A 16,909-nucleotide genomic window follows, 5' to 3' on the forward strand; every position below is an offset into this window, starting at 1 on the left:
CCTGTCTGCAGCGGGAGGAGGACGGAAGGTGGGGACCAGGCTCTAACCCCACCGTACGACCTTGTCCTCAGTAAGAACAACGTTCATAATCAGATTTTTCTGAATGAAGAGCGCTGATTCCAAACAAACAGCACGAGGCTCTTTGGGCAGCTAAGCCTCGCGGCTGAGCACGCGGCAGCTTTGGGAGGCAGAGCCTGCCACGGGCGCTCCGATTCCAGTGCCTGGTTTCACACAAGGCGTGTCCTACCCTCTCCCACCACAGCATCCTCAGCTAGAAGACAGGGAGTTTTCATAAAATAATCTAGATGTTTCCTTCCTGTCCTAAAATGCCAAATGTTACCTTGTAATCTTTTTTTTTTTCTTTTTGTCTTTTTTGGCCACACCTGCAGCACATGGAAGTTCCCAGGCTAAGAGTCGAATCAGAACTGCAGCTGCCAGCCTACACCAGCAACGCAGGATCTGAGCCTCGTCTGTGACCTACACTGCAGCTCACGGCAACACTGGATCCTTAACCCACCGTGTGGGGGCAGGGATGGAACCTGCATCCTCATGGACACTAGCTGGTTCATTACCACTGAGCCACAAAGGGGAACTCCATCATGTCTCTTTTTTAAATCACTGAAGTGGACAAAGGACAGACACAGACACAAACTTGAACAGATATGTTCAAGGGCTCCGCCTCAGAACTGCTGCTCAATCCCACACCCCACCTGGAGAGGGCAGAGCAGAGGCCACATCCTCTCTCTTTTTCAGCTCACCTGCAGCACGTGCAAGTCCCCAGGACAGGCATCAAATCCGAGCTGCAGCTGCGACCTGCGCCACAGCTGGAGCAATGCCAGATCCCTAACTTCGCCACAGCGGGAGCTCCCCTCTCTCTTTGTTAAGGCAGCCCTGCCATTCAGGGGCTGCCAGAACTGCTTTCTTGTTGGGAACTCGCCTCATGCAAGTTCCAAACTAAGGTGGGTGAGTAACAAATGTGACTCGATTCATCACAGGGCCCTAACGTATAGGCTTGAAGGAAGCGGCTAAAAGCTTCTGCAGGCAGTGCCTGTGGGCAACTCGAGAGCTGCTAGAAAGTCCTTCACTGGAACACCGGGTGGAGTTCAAGGGCGCGGAGAGGTCCCGCTTCTTTAAAACACAGGGAATGAGGAGTTCCTGTCACGGCGCAGCAGTTAACGAATCCGACTAGGAACTATGAGGTTGCGGGTTCGATCCCTGGCCTTGCTCAGTGAGTTAAGGATCTGGCGTTGCCGTGAGCTGTGGTGTAGGTCACAGAACATGGCTCAGATCCTGTGTTGCTGTGGCTGTGGTGTAGACTGGCGGCTACAGCTCTGATTTGACCCCTAGTCTGGGAACCTCCATATGCTTTGGGCGTGGCCCTAAAAAGACAAAAAAAGGGGGAGAAAAGATGAAGGGGGTTTTGGCTATGAATCAAGTGAAGTGAACAGACTGGTGGAAGGTTCCATCCTGAAGACCTTTCAAATGTCTATCAGGTACAAAAATGTGCGGAACACGGAGCAAATCTTTCAATGCAGCATGATAATTAGCTGCAACCCTGTATTACTTAAAATAACCGCTCCTGACACCTGTCTTTCCAAATCACCAAAACAAAAGAAACCAGGCTTCACAAATGACTGCACGCTGGTTCGCAAAGATGCTCTCTCCCTCACCGTGGGCTTGGGATGCTCTTACGGACGCCTTCGTCACCCCGGTGACTTGAGGGCTTTGGCAAGGAGGACAAGCTTGCCCAGCAATTTCTGGCTTTCAGAGCAACGTGCCTTTGCCCGCATCCCTACAAAACGCTGTTTTATCAGACTTGGGTTCCTCGACGCCGGCACGCTCATCTTTACCCAACCCTCCAGGGCACCCCATCTTTAGCAGTCAGTCGCAATGACTTACGTCCTTCGACTTTCTCATCTTCGCAGGTTTTCTGGGAACTATGTGAATATAACTGCAAAAGAAGGCAGAAAAATCTAATTAGCAGGTAAATATGTAGAGAGAAAATTTGAGCCTCTTCAGAGATGACGCCGTTGCAGCATCACAGTGCACAGCTCCACAGCAACTGAAACCTGAGACCTAGAGCCTGGCCGCGCTGGCATCAACACACAGGAGCAGCGTCTCTGCAGGACAGTGTCCTCGCTGGCTGCCATGGGCACCGCCAGGAAAACCATCCTTACCTGGCACCGCGTTCCCTCATATGTCATTGGTCAGAGAGCAGACTTTCCAGGTCATTGCTGGGCCCAGGGTCCCACCACTGGCCAAAGCCAGGGCACAGCCCCAGATCCTGCCCAGCTCAGGTCACCTCAACTGCCCCCGCCCGGCTCACAGGACGTCATCACTGCTCCCGTCCTGCTGGGAAAGAGCCGCCCGAATAAAATGTGTGGGAGTCCCAGTAACACAATCTCTGATCCTGGGGGACTTCTGGAGAGCCTTCCCTGTGCCTCAAAAACAGAACAGCTACTTCTAATAAAAATAAACAATACCTTAGGGCTTACACATGATGAAGTTCTTTTAATTTTCCCTAGTTGATTTACAGTGTTGAATCAGTTTCCTGCTGTACAGCGTAGTGACCCAGTCATACACACACACACACACACACACACACACACACACACACACACACACACACACATATTCTTTCTCTCACACTATCTTCCATCATGGTCTAGCCCAAGAGACTGGACAGAGTTCCCTGTGCTGTACAGCAGGACCTCATTGCTTGTCCGTTCTAAATGGAATAGTTTGCACCCACCAACCCCAGACTTCCCCTCCATCCCACCTCCTCCCCTGTTAAAGTTTATTCTTTTTTTTTCCGTCTTTTTAGGGTCACACCCACAGCATATGGGGTTCCCAGGCTAGGGGTCGAATCGGAGCTACAGCTGCCAACCTACACCACAGCCACAGCAACACAGGATCGGAGCTGTGTTTGCAACCTACACCACAGCTCACAGCAATGCCGGATCCCTAAGCCACTGAGCAAGGTCAGATATCGAACCCACAACCTCATGGTTCCTAGTCAGATTCATTTCCACTGCACCACTACTGGAACTCCCCTATTTCTTTTTTTTTTTAATATATATATTTGAGATGGTTTTGTTGATGGTTTTGGTTAGCCATAGTCGGAGAAGGATGGACTAAGAGCTGGTAAGTGGAAGGAAAAAGGCACTTCAGTATTCAGTGCACAGTCAAGAGTCAGAAGCTCAGATGCCTCCAGAGGCCAGGCAAGAAAACAGTGACGGTTACAAAGGGTGGCGTTAGGGAAGGATGGGGACCAGGGCGAGAAGGAGCGAGGGTCCCTCCACGACAAACAGAGCGCGTCACTCCGGGGCACTGTCTTCCCGTGAAAGGCAGGCAACGACAAACCAAGACCTTCTGAACAATTGAATCCTCAATTTTTTTTTTTAATGCAAACAAATACTTCATAGTACACGAACTCCCCATTGGAGAATGCTGCAGCCGCGTCACACCTTTGAGAACTGGGTGAACCAAAGAGCCAGCAAAACTTCAACTCACCACCTGGCTCCCAGGCCCTTCCAGGCGCACTTCTGCTCATCCGCCAAGGGGTCTTTCTGTGTTAAATCCCCAATTTCTTTACCCACGATCAACATTAACACCCGCCCAAGGGAAGTTATGATCACTAAATAGAAACACAAGGTAAAAATACACACAGAAAAATGAAAGCACAGAAAGACTGAAAAGCCAACATGGGCTGTTTGCCGCTTGGCTGTTGCTTTCCAAGCCCACAGAAGTGGACCAGAAAGTAGGAACAAGCGGATCCTCAGCGAGCCACTGGATCCCCCTTTCAACAGGTGCTGGGAGGAGGCTCCCGCTTGCCCTTGGCCTTCCTGGGGGTGTGGTAGGAGGTGGGAGCAGGAATTTGAAGCAGAGACTGGACGCTAGTGTGCAAGTCCCTCCTTGCTGCGTCCAGAGATAAAGGAGAGGAGAAGCAGCCTGGGGTGGAGCCTACATCTCGTGCTCACAGCACCGCAGGGGAGCTCCTAGGAACTGGCCTCACTTTGTTAATGAGGGAGCGGAGTGACAGTGAGGTTGTTTAATTGGCCCAATGCCACCCCAAGGGGCAAAGCCAGGAGTCCATCCACCCAGGGCTTCCTGCATTGAGGCCAGGCACCTCTTCCTGGGCGTGGCTGCCTCTCCACACACCCCCACTTCCCGGTTATCTGAGGATCCTCAGGTACAGGTCGGTGGTAAGGAGAATCCGAGTCCAGGTGGGGGCGTCACTGAGCTGCTGGAGTTTGATCGAAAGAGCACCTTCACTTTGCATCTCAACACCAACCTCCGAGGGTCACCAGGAAAAACCCCCTCCCCTAACTCAGATTCTCTGGGGTCTCCACACACACACACACACACACACACACACACACACACGCAGACACACACATGCAGACACGCACATACATGTACAGACACACACAGGCACGTACACACATGCACACCCATTCACATACACACACACAGATACACATACATACACACATGCACACAGGTATACACACATACACATAGACACACACACACACTGTGATCCAATCTACATTTTGTTGTGAACCTGACACGCTCCGCAAAAGAAATCCCTAATTCCAGGCTTTATGGGACATTCATCTTTTAAGAAATTATTAGTCTATAATATTTTATTTTCTAGAGAAAAAATTACATTCCTCATCTCAAATTAATTTATTCCAGAAAATGTAGGGAAGGTTTGAATAATGTTTGGGGTAGATTGTGTGGTATTTGTCTTCTCAATGTGCTGTTTTTCAGCCATGATTACACAAAGACTCCCAGGATGGTTAATATATCATCAGCTTTCCCTTCAAACTTCATCTGTTGGTGGCCCAATTAGATTATTTGATGGTGAAAATTAACTGCAACTGCCCAACAGCTCAGTAATTACAGAAAATACATTCTGATAAGCGCTAGCTTAACCCAAACCAGCACAAACCAAGCCAACGTAGTTTTCAGGAGATAGATCAAGATGGCACAGGAGTAAGAGGTCGCTTGCACCTTCTCCCATAAACACATCCAAAAACAAAACAAAAAAAAAAACATCTACATGTAGAACGATGGACACAGGACCTCTCCTGAACGCTGGCAGAAGATCATAAACCTCCAAAAAGGCCAAGAAACCCTCCACATAATTGGGTAGAAAAAAGGGGAAAAAGAGAGAGAGAAAAGGAATCAGGACGGGAGTAGCCCTCTGAGGGGGAAGCTGTGAAAGAGGAAAGGAACCCACACCCTGGGAGCCACCTGACCGGCAGGGAGATCAGCCGAAGGGAGGGACCTCAAGGTCCCAAGAGAAGCACAGCAGCTGGACTGAGGCGGGCAAAGCAGACTGAGAGCCGCGCAGACCATCTGCACCCCCGCCCCGGACGCCCCAGCCTGAGCTGCTCGGGCAGGGGCTGGGCGCTGAGACTCAGGCTCCAGAGGTCAGTCCCAGGGAGAGGACTGGGGCTGGCTGTGTGGCGGCAGCCTGAGGGGCTAGGGAGTGGTATGCCACGGGCTGGGGAACCAAGTGCCACAGCCAAGGGGACCCAGGAGGAGGTCTGGGCCTGCAGGAGAAGCAGGGCACCATTGCTGGGGAGGGCTAGAGGAGGAGGGGTGGACCACCATGGGACTCTCCCTGCACCTGCCTGTGTGAGCTCTCAGAGGGTGGGGCACCTCTGGCGCAGGCTACAGGTGGCAAGAGACCACTTGCTCTGGGCAACGGGTGGAGGGGCATCTCTTGTGTGGGCAAGAGGTGGCCAGACACCTCTCATGTGGGCTAAGGGCAGTGGGGGGCTAAGTGCCACGTGGTACCCCTTGTATGATCTACAGCCAGTGGGGACAAACCACAGCAGTCATCTCAGAAACTAGAGGGAGGCATGGCCCACCCCCACTGGGGGTCTGTGATCAGGCACCACCTGCAGCCCCAGTCACCTCAGAGGCTGGCAAAATAGAGGGCACTGCAACCAAGCACCACCCATTGTTGCTCTCACTGCCCTGGGAACACACCTGCCCTGCTGCTGCCATTACCAAATGCTCTGGGCACCACCTACGGCTGCCTGATCAGTCACTTCCCAGGACCCTGCAACTAGGGCAGCAGCCTGTGCAGCACCTCCTGCATGCACTAAGTGGGATGGGGTGCTTCTTGCATGGTTTATAGGTAGCTGGGGCAAACCACTGCAGTTATCTCTGACTCCAGAGGTGGGCATGGTCTGCTCCCACTAGGGGTCCATGAACAGGCACCACTTGCAGCCTCAATCACTTCCGAGGGCACCACAGAGGAGGGCATTGTGACCAAACACCACCTGTTGTTGCTGTCACTCCCCTGAGAACTCACACACCCTGCTGCTGCCACTGCCAAGTGCTCTGGGTACCACCCAAATATGCCTGAGACTCATTACCACTTCCCAGGGCTCTGCAACTAGAAGCAGCCTGCACCACCTTCCCACGGGTCCTTGCCACTGTCAAGGGCCCAGCAACCAGGCCCTGGCTATTAGCCCTGCCCATTGCCTCCATCTCCCTGGAAGCACACACAGCACCCTAGAAATAAAAAGAAAGCTCTCACAAAATACCCAGGGGTGCTCACCCATACAAATAGCCCTCCAAGACTACAGTAGTTGTTTTCCCTAAACTCATAGAATCAGAAAAGTACAAGCAAAATGAAGACGCTCAGGAACCGTTCCCAGTTAAAAGAACAGGAGAATTCACCTGAAGGAGCAAATAACGAAATGGACCTATGCATTCTAATAGACACTGAGTTCAAAAAGGAGATAGTAAAAATACATGAAAGAACTAAGAGTGAATGTGAAGGAATAAAGAGTGGGTATGAATATTAATGCAGATTACTTTAGAAAAGAGCTAGAAAATACAAGGAGGAGTCAAGAAAATACAGAAAATTCATTTGCAGAGATGCAAGCTGAGTTAAAGTTACTGAAGAAGAGCAGAAGAGATAATGCAGAGGAACAAATCAGTGACTTGGAGGATAGAATAATGGAAAAATCAGAACGGCAGGCAGAAAACCAAGTGAAAAAACATGAAAGCAATACAAGAGATCTACGGGATAATATAAAGTGGGCCAATCTAAGCATAACAGGGATTCCAGAAGGAGAAGAAAAAGAAAAGGGGATTGAAAATATATTTGAAGACATTATGGCTGAAAACTTTCCAAATCTAAAGAAAATAAATATCGAGATATGGCAAGCACAGAGGGCCCCAAACAGGCTGAACCCAAATGGGCCCATGCCAAGACATATTATAATAAATTCGCGAAAAGTTAAAGATAAAGAGAGAATTCTAAAGGCAGCAAGAGAAAAACAAAGAGTTAATTATAAGGGAACCCCTGTAAGGCTAACAGCTGATTTCTCTACAGAAACACTACAGGCCAGGAGAAAGTGGCAAGATACATTTTCAAAATTCTAAAAGGGAAAAATTTGCAGCCTAGGGTACTCTACCCAGCAAGAATATCATTTAAAATAGAAGGAGAAATAAAGGTTTTCTCCAACAAACAAAAACTAAAGGAGTACAGCAATACTAAACCCATTCTAAAAGAAATGCTGAAAGGGCGCCTCTAAGTAAAAAAAGAAGAAAAAAAGGAATAGGATGTAGGAAATCACAACTGGAAAGCAATCACTTAAATAAGCCAGTATACAGATCTAAAAGGGGAAATAAAAACTACTGTAAAAGCAATGACGAACACAAGAGCCAGCAAAAGGACAAAATGAAGATGTTAAAAAGACTCCAAAATCATAAAATGTGGGGAAGGGAAGTAAGAAAATCTAGACTTTTTTCTCAGATGTGTTTGAGCCTATATGACTATCAGGCTAAAGCCGGCAGATATAGGAAGGAGTTAACATACTTGAAAAACAGGGCAACCACATATCAAAACCAAATATTACATCCATAAAATCTAAAAAAAAGAGAACACAAGCATAAAATAAAAGGAAATCATCCAACCCAAAAAAAGAAAGGGACAAAGGAGAGACATAGAATCAGCTGGAAAACAAGGTTTAAAACGGCGATAAATATATATTTAGTAATAATTACCCTAAATGTTAATGGACTCAGTGCTCCAATCAAAAGACATAGAGTAGCAGATTGGATAGAAGGCAAAAGTCTACAATCTGCTGTCTGCAAGAGACTCACCTTAGGGCAAAGGACACATATAAACTGAAAGTGAGGTATGGGGAAAGATATTTCATGCCAATGGACAAGACAGGAAAGCAGGAGTTGTAATACTCATATCAGACAAAACAGACTTTAAAACAAAGGCCATCAAGAAAGACAAAGAAGGACACTATTTAATGGTTAAAGGATCCATTCAAGAAGAGGATATTACAGCTGTCAATATATATGCCCCTCATAGAGGAGCACCCAGATACCTCCAACAAATACTAACAGACATAAAAGGAGAAATTGATGGGAATACAATCATAGTAGGAGACTTTAACACCCCACTCACAGCAACGGACAGATCCTCTAGGCAGAAAATCAACAAGGCAACAGAGATCCTAAAGGACGCAATAGAAATCTTAGACTTAGTTGATATTTTCAGGACTTTACATCCAAAAAATCAGAATATACACTCTTTTCAAGTGCACAAGGAACATTCTCAAGGATTGACAGCATCATGGGACACAAAACTAACCTCAACAAATTTAAGAGTATATAAATTATTTAAAGTATCTTCTCTGACCACGTTGTCATGAAACTAGAAGTCAACCACAGGAAAAGAAATGAGAAAAAACTGACTACCTGGAGACTAAACAACACGCCACCAAAAGAAAAATCAATGGGTGAATGAGGAAATCAAAAGGGAAATTTAAAAATCCCTTTAGACAAATGATAATGAAAACACAACCACTCAAAATCTATATGATGCCACAAAAGCAGAGCTGACAGGAAGTTCATAGCGATACAGGCCTTCCTCAAAAAAGAAGAAAAATCTGAAAGTGACAACTTAACCTACCACCTAAAAGAATTAGAAAAAGAAGAACAAACAAAACCTAAAGTCAGCAGAAGGAAGGAAATCATAAAGCTCAGAGAGGAAATCGATAAAATTGAGATTCAAAATACAGTGGAAAAAAGTCAATAACTAAGAGCTGGTTCTTTGAAAGAGTAAACAAAATTGACAAACCTCTGGCAAGACTCACCAAGAAAAGGAAAAAATAAAAAAGGAGATATCTCAAAGGATACTGCAGAAATACAAAAAAAAAAAAAAACTAAGAGAAAACTGTGAACAATTATATGCCAACAAATCTGACAACCTGGAAGAAATGGACAACTTTCTAGAGACTTACAGCCCGCCAAAACTGAATCAAGAAGAAATAGATCAAATGAACAGAATGATCACTAGAAATGAAATTGAATATGTAATAAAAACACTCACCACAAACAAAAGTCCAAGAACCAGATGGCTTCACAGGTGAATTCTACCAACATACAAAGAAGAAATTATACCCATCCTTCTTAAACTTTTCCAAAAGGTTGAAGAAGAAGGAACACTCTCAAAGACATTCTATGAAGGCACCATCACCCTAATACTAAAACCACACAAAGATACTACCAAAAAAGAAAATTATAGGCCAATATCTTTGATGAACATAGATGCAAAAATTCTCAACAAAATTTTAGCCAACCGAATCCAACAGCATATAAAAAGATAATACACCACGACCAAGTGGGATTCATCCCAGGTTCACAAAGATGGTTCAACACACACACAAATTAATCAATGTCATACACCACATTAACAAAAGAAAAGTCAAAAACCATATGATCATCTCAATAGATGTGGAAAAAGCATTTGACAAAATCCAAAACCCATTCATGATGAAAACTCTTATCAAAGTGGATATAGAAGGAACATACCTCAGCATAATCATAGCCAATATAATACTCAACGGAGAAAAGCTGAAAGCTTCCCACTAAAATCTGGAACAAGACAAGGATGCCCACGCTCACCACTTTTATTCAACATAGTATTGGAAGTCCTGGTCACAGGAGTCAGACAAACAAAAGAAATAAAAGGTATCCAAACTGGAAGAGAAGAGGTAAAATTGTCACTCTATGCAGATGACATAAGACTATATAAGAAAACCCTAAGGACTCCACGCAAAAATTACTTGAACTGATCAATGAATTCAGCAAAGTAGCAGGATACAAGATTAACATTCAGAAATTGGTTGCATCCCTGTATACTAAAAATGAAATATTAGAAAAGGAATATAAAAATACCTTTTTAAATTGCACCCCCAAAAATTAAATACCTAGAAATAAACCTGACTAAAGAGGTGAAAGACTTACATGCTGACAACTATAAAACATTAACCAAGGAAATGAAAGAGGTTTCAAAGAAATGAAAAGATATTCCATGCTACCGGATCAGAAGAGGATTCAAAGAAAGGTAAGGAAATTGAAGAGGATTCAAAGAAATGTAAAGATATTCCATGCTCCTGGATTGGAAGAATTAATATTGTTAAAATATTGTTAACCCAAAGCGAGCTACAGATTCATTGTGATCCCTATCAAAGGACCCAGGACATTTTTCACAGAACTAGAACAAACAATCCAAAAATGTATATGGAACCATCAAAGACCCAGAATTGCCAAAGCAATCCTGAGGAACAAAAAACAAGCAGGAGGCATATAACTCTCCCAGACTTCAGGCAATATTGCAAAGCTACAGCAATCAAGACAGTGTGGTACTGGTGCCAAAACAGACATACGGACCAAAGGAACAGGGTAGAGAACCCAGAAATAAACCCAGATGCCTATGGTCCATTAATCTTCAACTAAGGGGGCAAGAATATAAAATGGGAAAAAGACAGTCTCTTCAGCAAGTGCTGCTGGGAAAACTGGACAGCTGCATGCAAATCAGAGAAATTAGAACACACCCTCACACCATGCACAAAAATAAACTCAAAATGGCTTAAAGACTTAAATATAAGACAAGACACCATAAAACTCCTAGAAGAGAACACAGGCAGAACATTCTCTGACATCAACCACACAAATGTTTTCTTAGCTCAGTCTCCTAAGGCAATAGAAATAAAAACAAAAATAAACCAATGCGACCTAATCAAACTGACAAGCTTTCACACAGCAAAGGAAACTAAAAAAAATTTTAAAAGGACAACCTACAAAATGGGAGAAAATAGTTTCAAATGATGCAACCGACAAGAGCTTCATCTCTAAAATATGCAAACAACTTATACAACTCAACAGCAAAAAAAAAAAAAACCAATTGAGAAATGGGCAGAAAACCTGAAAAGAACTTTTCCAAAGAAGACATATGGATGGCCAACAAGCACATGAAAAAGTGCTCCCCATCCCTGATTATTAGAGGAATGCAAATCAAAACTACAATGAGGCACCACCTCCCACCAGTCAGAATGGCCATCATTAGTAAGGCAATAAATAACAAATGCTGGAGAGGGTGTGCAGAAAAGGGAACCCTCCTGCACTGTTAGTGGGAATGAATATTGGTACAACCACTATGGAAAACAGTTCGGAGGTTCCTTATTCCATTGAGTCTGCTGTAAATGGCATTATTCTGGTTTTTTTATGGCTCAGCTGTTTTCCATGGTGTATATGTACCACATCTTCTTAATCCAATCATCTGTGGATGGACATTTAGGTTGTTTCCATGCGCTGGCTCTTGTGAATAGAGCTGCAATGAACAGGCGGGTGCATGTGTCTTTTTCAAGGCAAGTTTTGTCCAGATATAGGCCCAAGGGTGGGATTGCTGGGTCATATGGCAGTTCTATATTTAGCTTTCTGAGGTACCTCCATACTCTGTGCTTGGCCCTTTTAGACAGTTAGAAAAATTTCGGGAGAAATTTCTTATGAATCTGGATTCTTGCATCTTTCCAGGCTTAGAAAAGCCCTGAAATCATTCACTGAGGCGTCTGTTCCTCACGACGCCAAGGTCACCTGTACCCTGCGCCCCCACCTCTTCAGAGCAGGTCCTTGGGGCTGGCTGAGAGGCTGTCCCCCAGGCCACAGCCCTCGGTAAGACACGGAACAAACTCCACTCACGGCTCTTACACTGTGCACTTTTTTGAGTCGGCATCATCACACTGCGGAGCCGGGGGGGGAGGGGGGGGGGGCGTGTCAGTTTCAACAAATGAATTTCAAGAGGAAAAAAAATTCAGTGTGTAGCATACAGTGAAAAAATCACAAAAATCAAAACATCTACAAAGGAATACATTCTTGTCGGTGACTTCTCATACACATCAGGATTATCACCGTAATAAATTCAACATGTCACGGCACTAATCCAACCTCTACCTCTTAGTAACTACGTCTGTGACAAGATTTTTCTTCCAAAATAGGAAGATGAAGGTTTGCATCTTCACAGATGTCGTTAAGAATCTGGATCCCAAGCCAGAGAGCTCACAAAACTACACTACCTGGGTGGTTCCCAAAAACACTCAAGCTGCCGATGTAACTCGGGGCGTCTTGGAGGAGGGAGCATTCCCGGCGTTTGGCAGAAGAAAACGGACATCTTCTCTGGAGAATCGCACCTTCATCTCAGCCCCCAAAGAATTTCCTCACATAAGCTCAATGAAAACGAGTCCTTTGCAGTCAAAAATAAGTAAACTAACAAGAACAGAAACGGCGTTAGAGAAAACCAGCTGAAATAGGAGGAAAGCAAGACGAGGTTTAAACCCTGGGATCATAGGCAGAGACCACAGTAGGACAACACTTCATGAAAAGGCAAGCTTGAGAATACACGCGAGACCAAGAAACTCGAGGGAATGACACAGAGGACGTGAAAAAGAACAGGACGGCATTTCTAGAGATGAAAAATGAAATGCTCTTTTCTTTTTTTGCTTTTTAGGGAACATATGGAAGTTCCCAGGCTAGGGATCGAATCAGAGCTGCAGCCACCGGCCTACACCACAGCCACAGCCACACTGGATCCGAGCCCCCTCTGCGACCTACACCACAGCAACACCAGAAGCGAGGCCAGGGATCAAACCTGCATCCTCATGGATATTAGTCGGGGTCGTTAACCACGGAGCCACGAGGGGAACTCCGACACTGCTCTCAAAGAAGTGAATGATGACAGCTGATTTCTCACCCGCAACCACTAAGTTAGAAGACGGTGAAAAAATACCTTTTGGAGTTCCCGTGGTGGCTCAGCGGTTAACGAAGGTCATGGCTCATCGGTTATCCGCATCCTCCGTGAGGTTGCAGACGCGGCTCGGATCGCATGTTGCTGTGGCTGTGGTGTAGGCTGGCAGCTACAGCTCCGATTGGACCCCTAGCCTGGGAACCTCCATATGCCGTGGGAGCGGCCCTAAAAAGACAAAAGACAAAAAATAAAAAATAAAAATAAACAATTCAGAAAAATCTATGTGTGAAGGGAAAGGGTGAGAAGCCATCTGCATCTGGGAACATGGGCTCGGCCACCCTGTCCAGCCCTCCCACAACAAACTAGTACAACCGGACAAACTGAGAAACACGTTCTTCGAACCTAAGACACCTCACAAGGTAGTGCGGAATTACCACAGGCCAGAAAAGAAAGCAAATCCAAAAACGCGAGGCCACCATCTGGGGTCCCCTCAGCGCTGGGTGGCTGTTCTATGGAACAGAGGGCAGAGGGGACACCGTGGCCTTGTCAGGGCAAAGCGCTGGTTCAGGCCCAGCAAGAACGGGGCCCCCTGAGAACCACCCTCTGTGGACCGGGGCCCGCTGGCTGCACCTGCGGAGTGGTAGGCATCCCGGACGCCAGACTGCGGGGTGGCCCAGGCCACCTCACACCCCAAAGCTGTACGAACTGGATGACACAGGGAGCCAGCCAAGTGTTCAAAAGTCCACCGAGGCAACAGGTAATATCCCAGGCCTCAAAGTCCTTTCAAAAGGAAGTCTCAAGAAGTAACATCCAGCACACAAAGATAACCAGGCAGGAGGAGAGAACACAGCCAGAGAGCCGGCCGTACCAGCAGACACGGTGGCTTCAGGCTGGGGACAGCCAGCTGGTAAGTCACCCACAGAGAGGCTCGTGGCCTGGGGGGGGGGGGGGGCAGGGACCTTCCTGCCTTGGCCACGTGAGTCAGCCTGCAAGCACCCGCCCCAGCGGGACTTCAGAGAACCGAAGCCAGCACCTCGACTGCACAGGCAGAGGAGTCTCGGAGCCAGAACCACTCAGCTAAGCTGCTCTCAAATTCCTGGCCACAAAAACTGAGAGAGAATGTTTTAGCCAATAAGCTTGTGCGAACAGGTTATGCAGAAATAGATAAAACTAACACGCTCTCCTAGAGAAAGTCCTACCCACAGGCACCAGGAGCCAGGGAAAAGGATTTTACAGCATCGTTGCTTATTTTAGCATAAAATTTAAAACGACCCAAATTATCCATCAACAGATTGGATAACCAAACCGGTGTATTAGTCAATGAAATAATACACAACAGTAAAAACAAATGACCTGCGGCTACACGCTATGAACCTGGATGTGTCTCAGAAGCATATGATTGTGTGAAAAAGCAAATAGGAAAATGCATGCAGCATAATTGAATTTATACAAAGTATATAAAACTTTGCGAAAAACCTATCCCTCGGGGATGGATTGTTATGAAAAGACAGTTATCACAAAAGCGAAAATAGTGGTTCCCTGTGGGCAAAGGACTGAGAAGAAGGTAGAAGGTTTTTAAAACAGTGGTAACGTGGAGATTCCGTCGTGGCTCAGTGGTTAACGAATCCGACTAGGGACCATGAGCTTGCGGGAACCATGAGCTTGCGGGTTCGATCCCTGGCCTTGCTCAGCGGGTTAAGCATCCGGCGTTGCCATGGGCTGTGGTGTAGGTTGCAGGTGCCACTCGGATCCCACACGGCTGTGGCGCAGGCTGGTGGTTGCAGCTCTGATGCGACCCCTAGCCTGGGAATCTCCATATGCTGCAGGTGTGGCCCCAAAAAAGTAAAATAAAATACTGGAAACGCTCTTTCCTTTAATCTGGGTTGTGGTTTACGCAGAGGCTGGCTTTATTACTATTCTGTAAACTCTACATAAAACTGTATACACTCTTCTGTAAATACGATATATGTCAATATAAAAGCAGCGGCGTTAACAACAACTTAAGGAAGGGTAACAAGACCTTAAAGGGCAGACACGAGAAAGGAGCAGAGCCCAGGCGGCTCAGGAATTCATGGAGGACTAAGAAGGAAACAACGTCCTCCCTTCCATCCTGTAAAGGAAGCCTTTTCGGAGGTGCTGCATCTCCACAGAATTCAGCCCGTGCTCCTGTCCTCCAGGTCACCGCTTTCTCTTTGGTAGTTCTGTTTGTTCCTTATCGCCCCAAAACATAGCCAGCCCCTCGCAGCCTCCGCAGGACCCTGGAGGCCACCCTACAGGAAAAGCACACAGTGGCCTTTGTTCAAGAACTGCAAGCTGGGTGGCAGCTGCTGTCACCTTTGTAGAACGACCATCACCGGGAGACTTTAGAGAAATTAGAAGCATTATTCAAGGACACAAAAGACTGAGGTGCTCTTGGGAAGAAAAGTGAGCGTGAACACAGAAGCGTGTCGCATAACCCTCAGCCGTAAGATCTCAAAGGGGCTGCGATGCCCGTCCCAGGGCACCTGGAACAGAATTGAACTGACCTGCTGAGCGGGGCCCTCCGGTACAATGACAACCTGAACCTGGCCCCTTTGGCTTCTGGCTTTCTGAGTGGCCCTGCGTTTACACACAGACCTGTTTGCCCCTGGCTTTTTCTCTCCAGCACTTAGGGGTCCGGGGATGGCAGCGCCCTGGGCTCCCCACAAGGCGGGCGGGGGCCTGGGCCGGGTGCGCGCGGTGCGCTGAGACAGAGAGCCCGGGGGAGAAAACCCCTAAGGGACGGTGGCGCTCAGTGGGGACGGGGCGGGGGGGGGAGGGGGGGCACCATGCCTGGGTAGACGCCAGAGCTGTCCCCAGCGCCCCGACGACCCCCCTGGGGTGGGGGGGTGGTCGGGGCGCTGGCTGGGGGCAGACCTGGCTCCACCGTCCCGGGCCCTGCGGGGCCAAAGGGGCCACCGGGCCGCGGCAGACCCAGGGCACAGTCGCGGGCCCCGAGGGGGAAGGACGGTGGCGCTGGCTGGGGGCAACCCCGGGGGGCGGTCCCCGGCCCGCGGAAGCAGGACGCCGGGGCCCGCGGGCACTTACTCCAGCTTCTTGAAGCGCTCGCGGCCGGCGGCCACGTACTTGCCGCCGGCCTGCAGCGCGTCCAGCTCGCGCACCGGGCGCCCGCGCGTCGGCGTGAAGAGGCGCCGCACGCCGAACGGGGCCTGCACCTGCTCCGTCAGCTGCTCCAGCAGCGCCTCGAAGGTGGCCACGCGGCGCCGCGACAGCACGAACTTGCGGCCCACGTAGAACTGGTCCCCGTTGCGGTACACCACGATGGTCTTGGCGGGCGTGGTGTCCACCAGCACGTGCGGCGTGCGCGAGCCCATGGCCACGCACCTGCTCCGCCGCCCCGCCGCCGCCCCCTGTGCTCCAGACGCCGGGCAGCCTGGGCACCCCGGCCACAGTCGCCGCCGCCGCCCCCGCTGACGCCACCGGGCGATTGTGACCATGGCGGGCCCAGGAGAGGGGCGGCCCAGCCAGACAGGGGGACAGAGCCAGGACAGGTGAGGGGGAGACAGAGCCAGGACTGTGAGGAGGCATGAGACAGCCTGGACAGGTGAGGGGGAGACAGAGCCAGGACAGGTGAAGGGGAGACAGAGCCAGGACAGGTGAAGGGGACAGAGCCAGGACAGGTGAAGGGGAGACAGAGCCAGGACAGGTGAAGGGGACAGAGCCAGGACAGGTGAAGGGGAGACAGAGCCAGGACAGGTGAAGGGGACAGAGCCAGAACAGGTGAAGGGGAGACAGAGCCAGGACAGGTGAAGGGGACAGAGCCAGAACAGGTGAGAGCAACAGAGCTCAGGCAAG

General features: G+C 48.3%; 1 protein-coding gene across 1 annotated transcript in view; it reads right to left on the reverse strand.

Annotated features, from left to right (window-relative positions):
* Positions 1-16,428, reverse strand: part of DCDC2C (doublecortin domain containing 2C) — a 79,312-nt gene extending 62,884 nt beyond the window's left edge. The window contains exons 1-2 of the mRNA XM_047782829.1: positions 16,142-16,428; positions 1,900-1,951 (exon numbers count right to left, since the gene is read on the reverse strand). Coding sequence (XP_047638785.1) covers positions 1,900-1,951; positions 16,142-16,428 — 339 coding nt within the window. The remainder of the gene's footprint in view (positions 1-1,899; positions 1,952-16,141) is intronic.
* Between the last annotated feature and the right edge of the window lie 481 nt (positions 16,429-16,909).

This window comes from Phacochoerus africanus, chromosome 5 (assembly GCF_016906955.1).
Source record: "Phacochoerus africanus isolate WHEZ1 chromosome 5, ROS_Pafr_v1, whole genome shotgun sequence".
Lineage (NCBI taxonomy): Eukaryota > Metazoa > Chordata > Mammalia > Artiodactyla > Suidae > Phacochoerus > Phacochoerus africanus.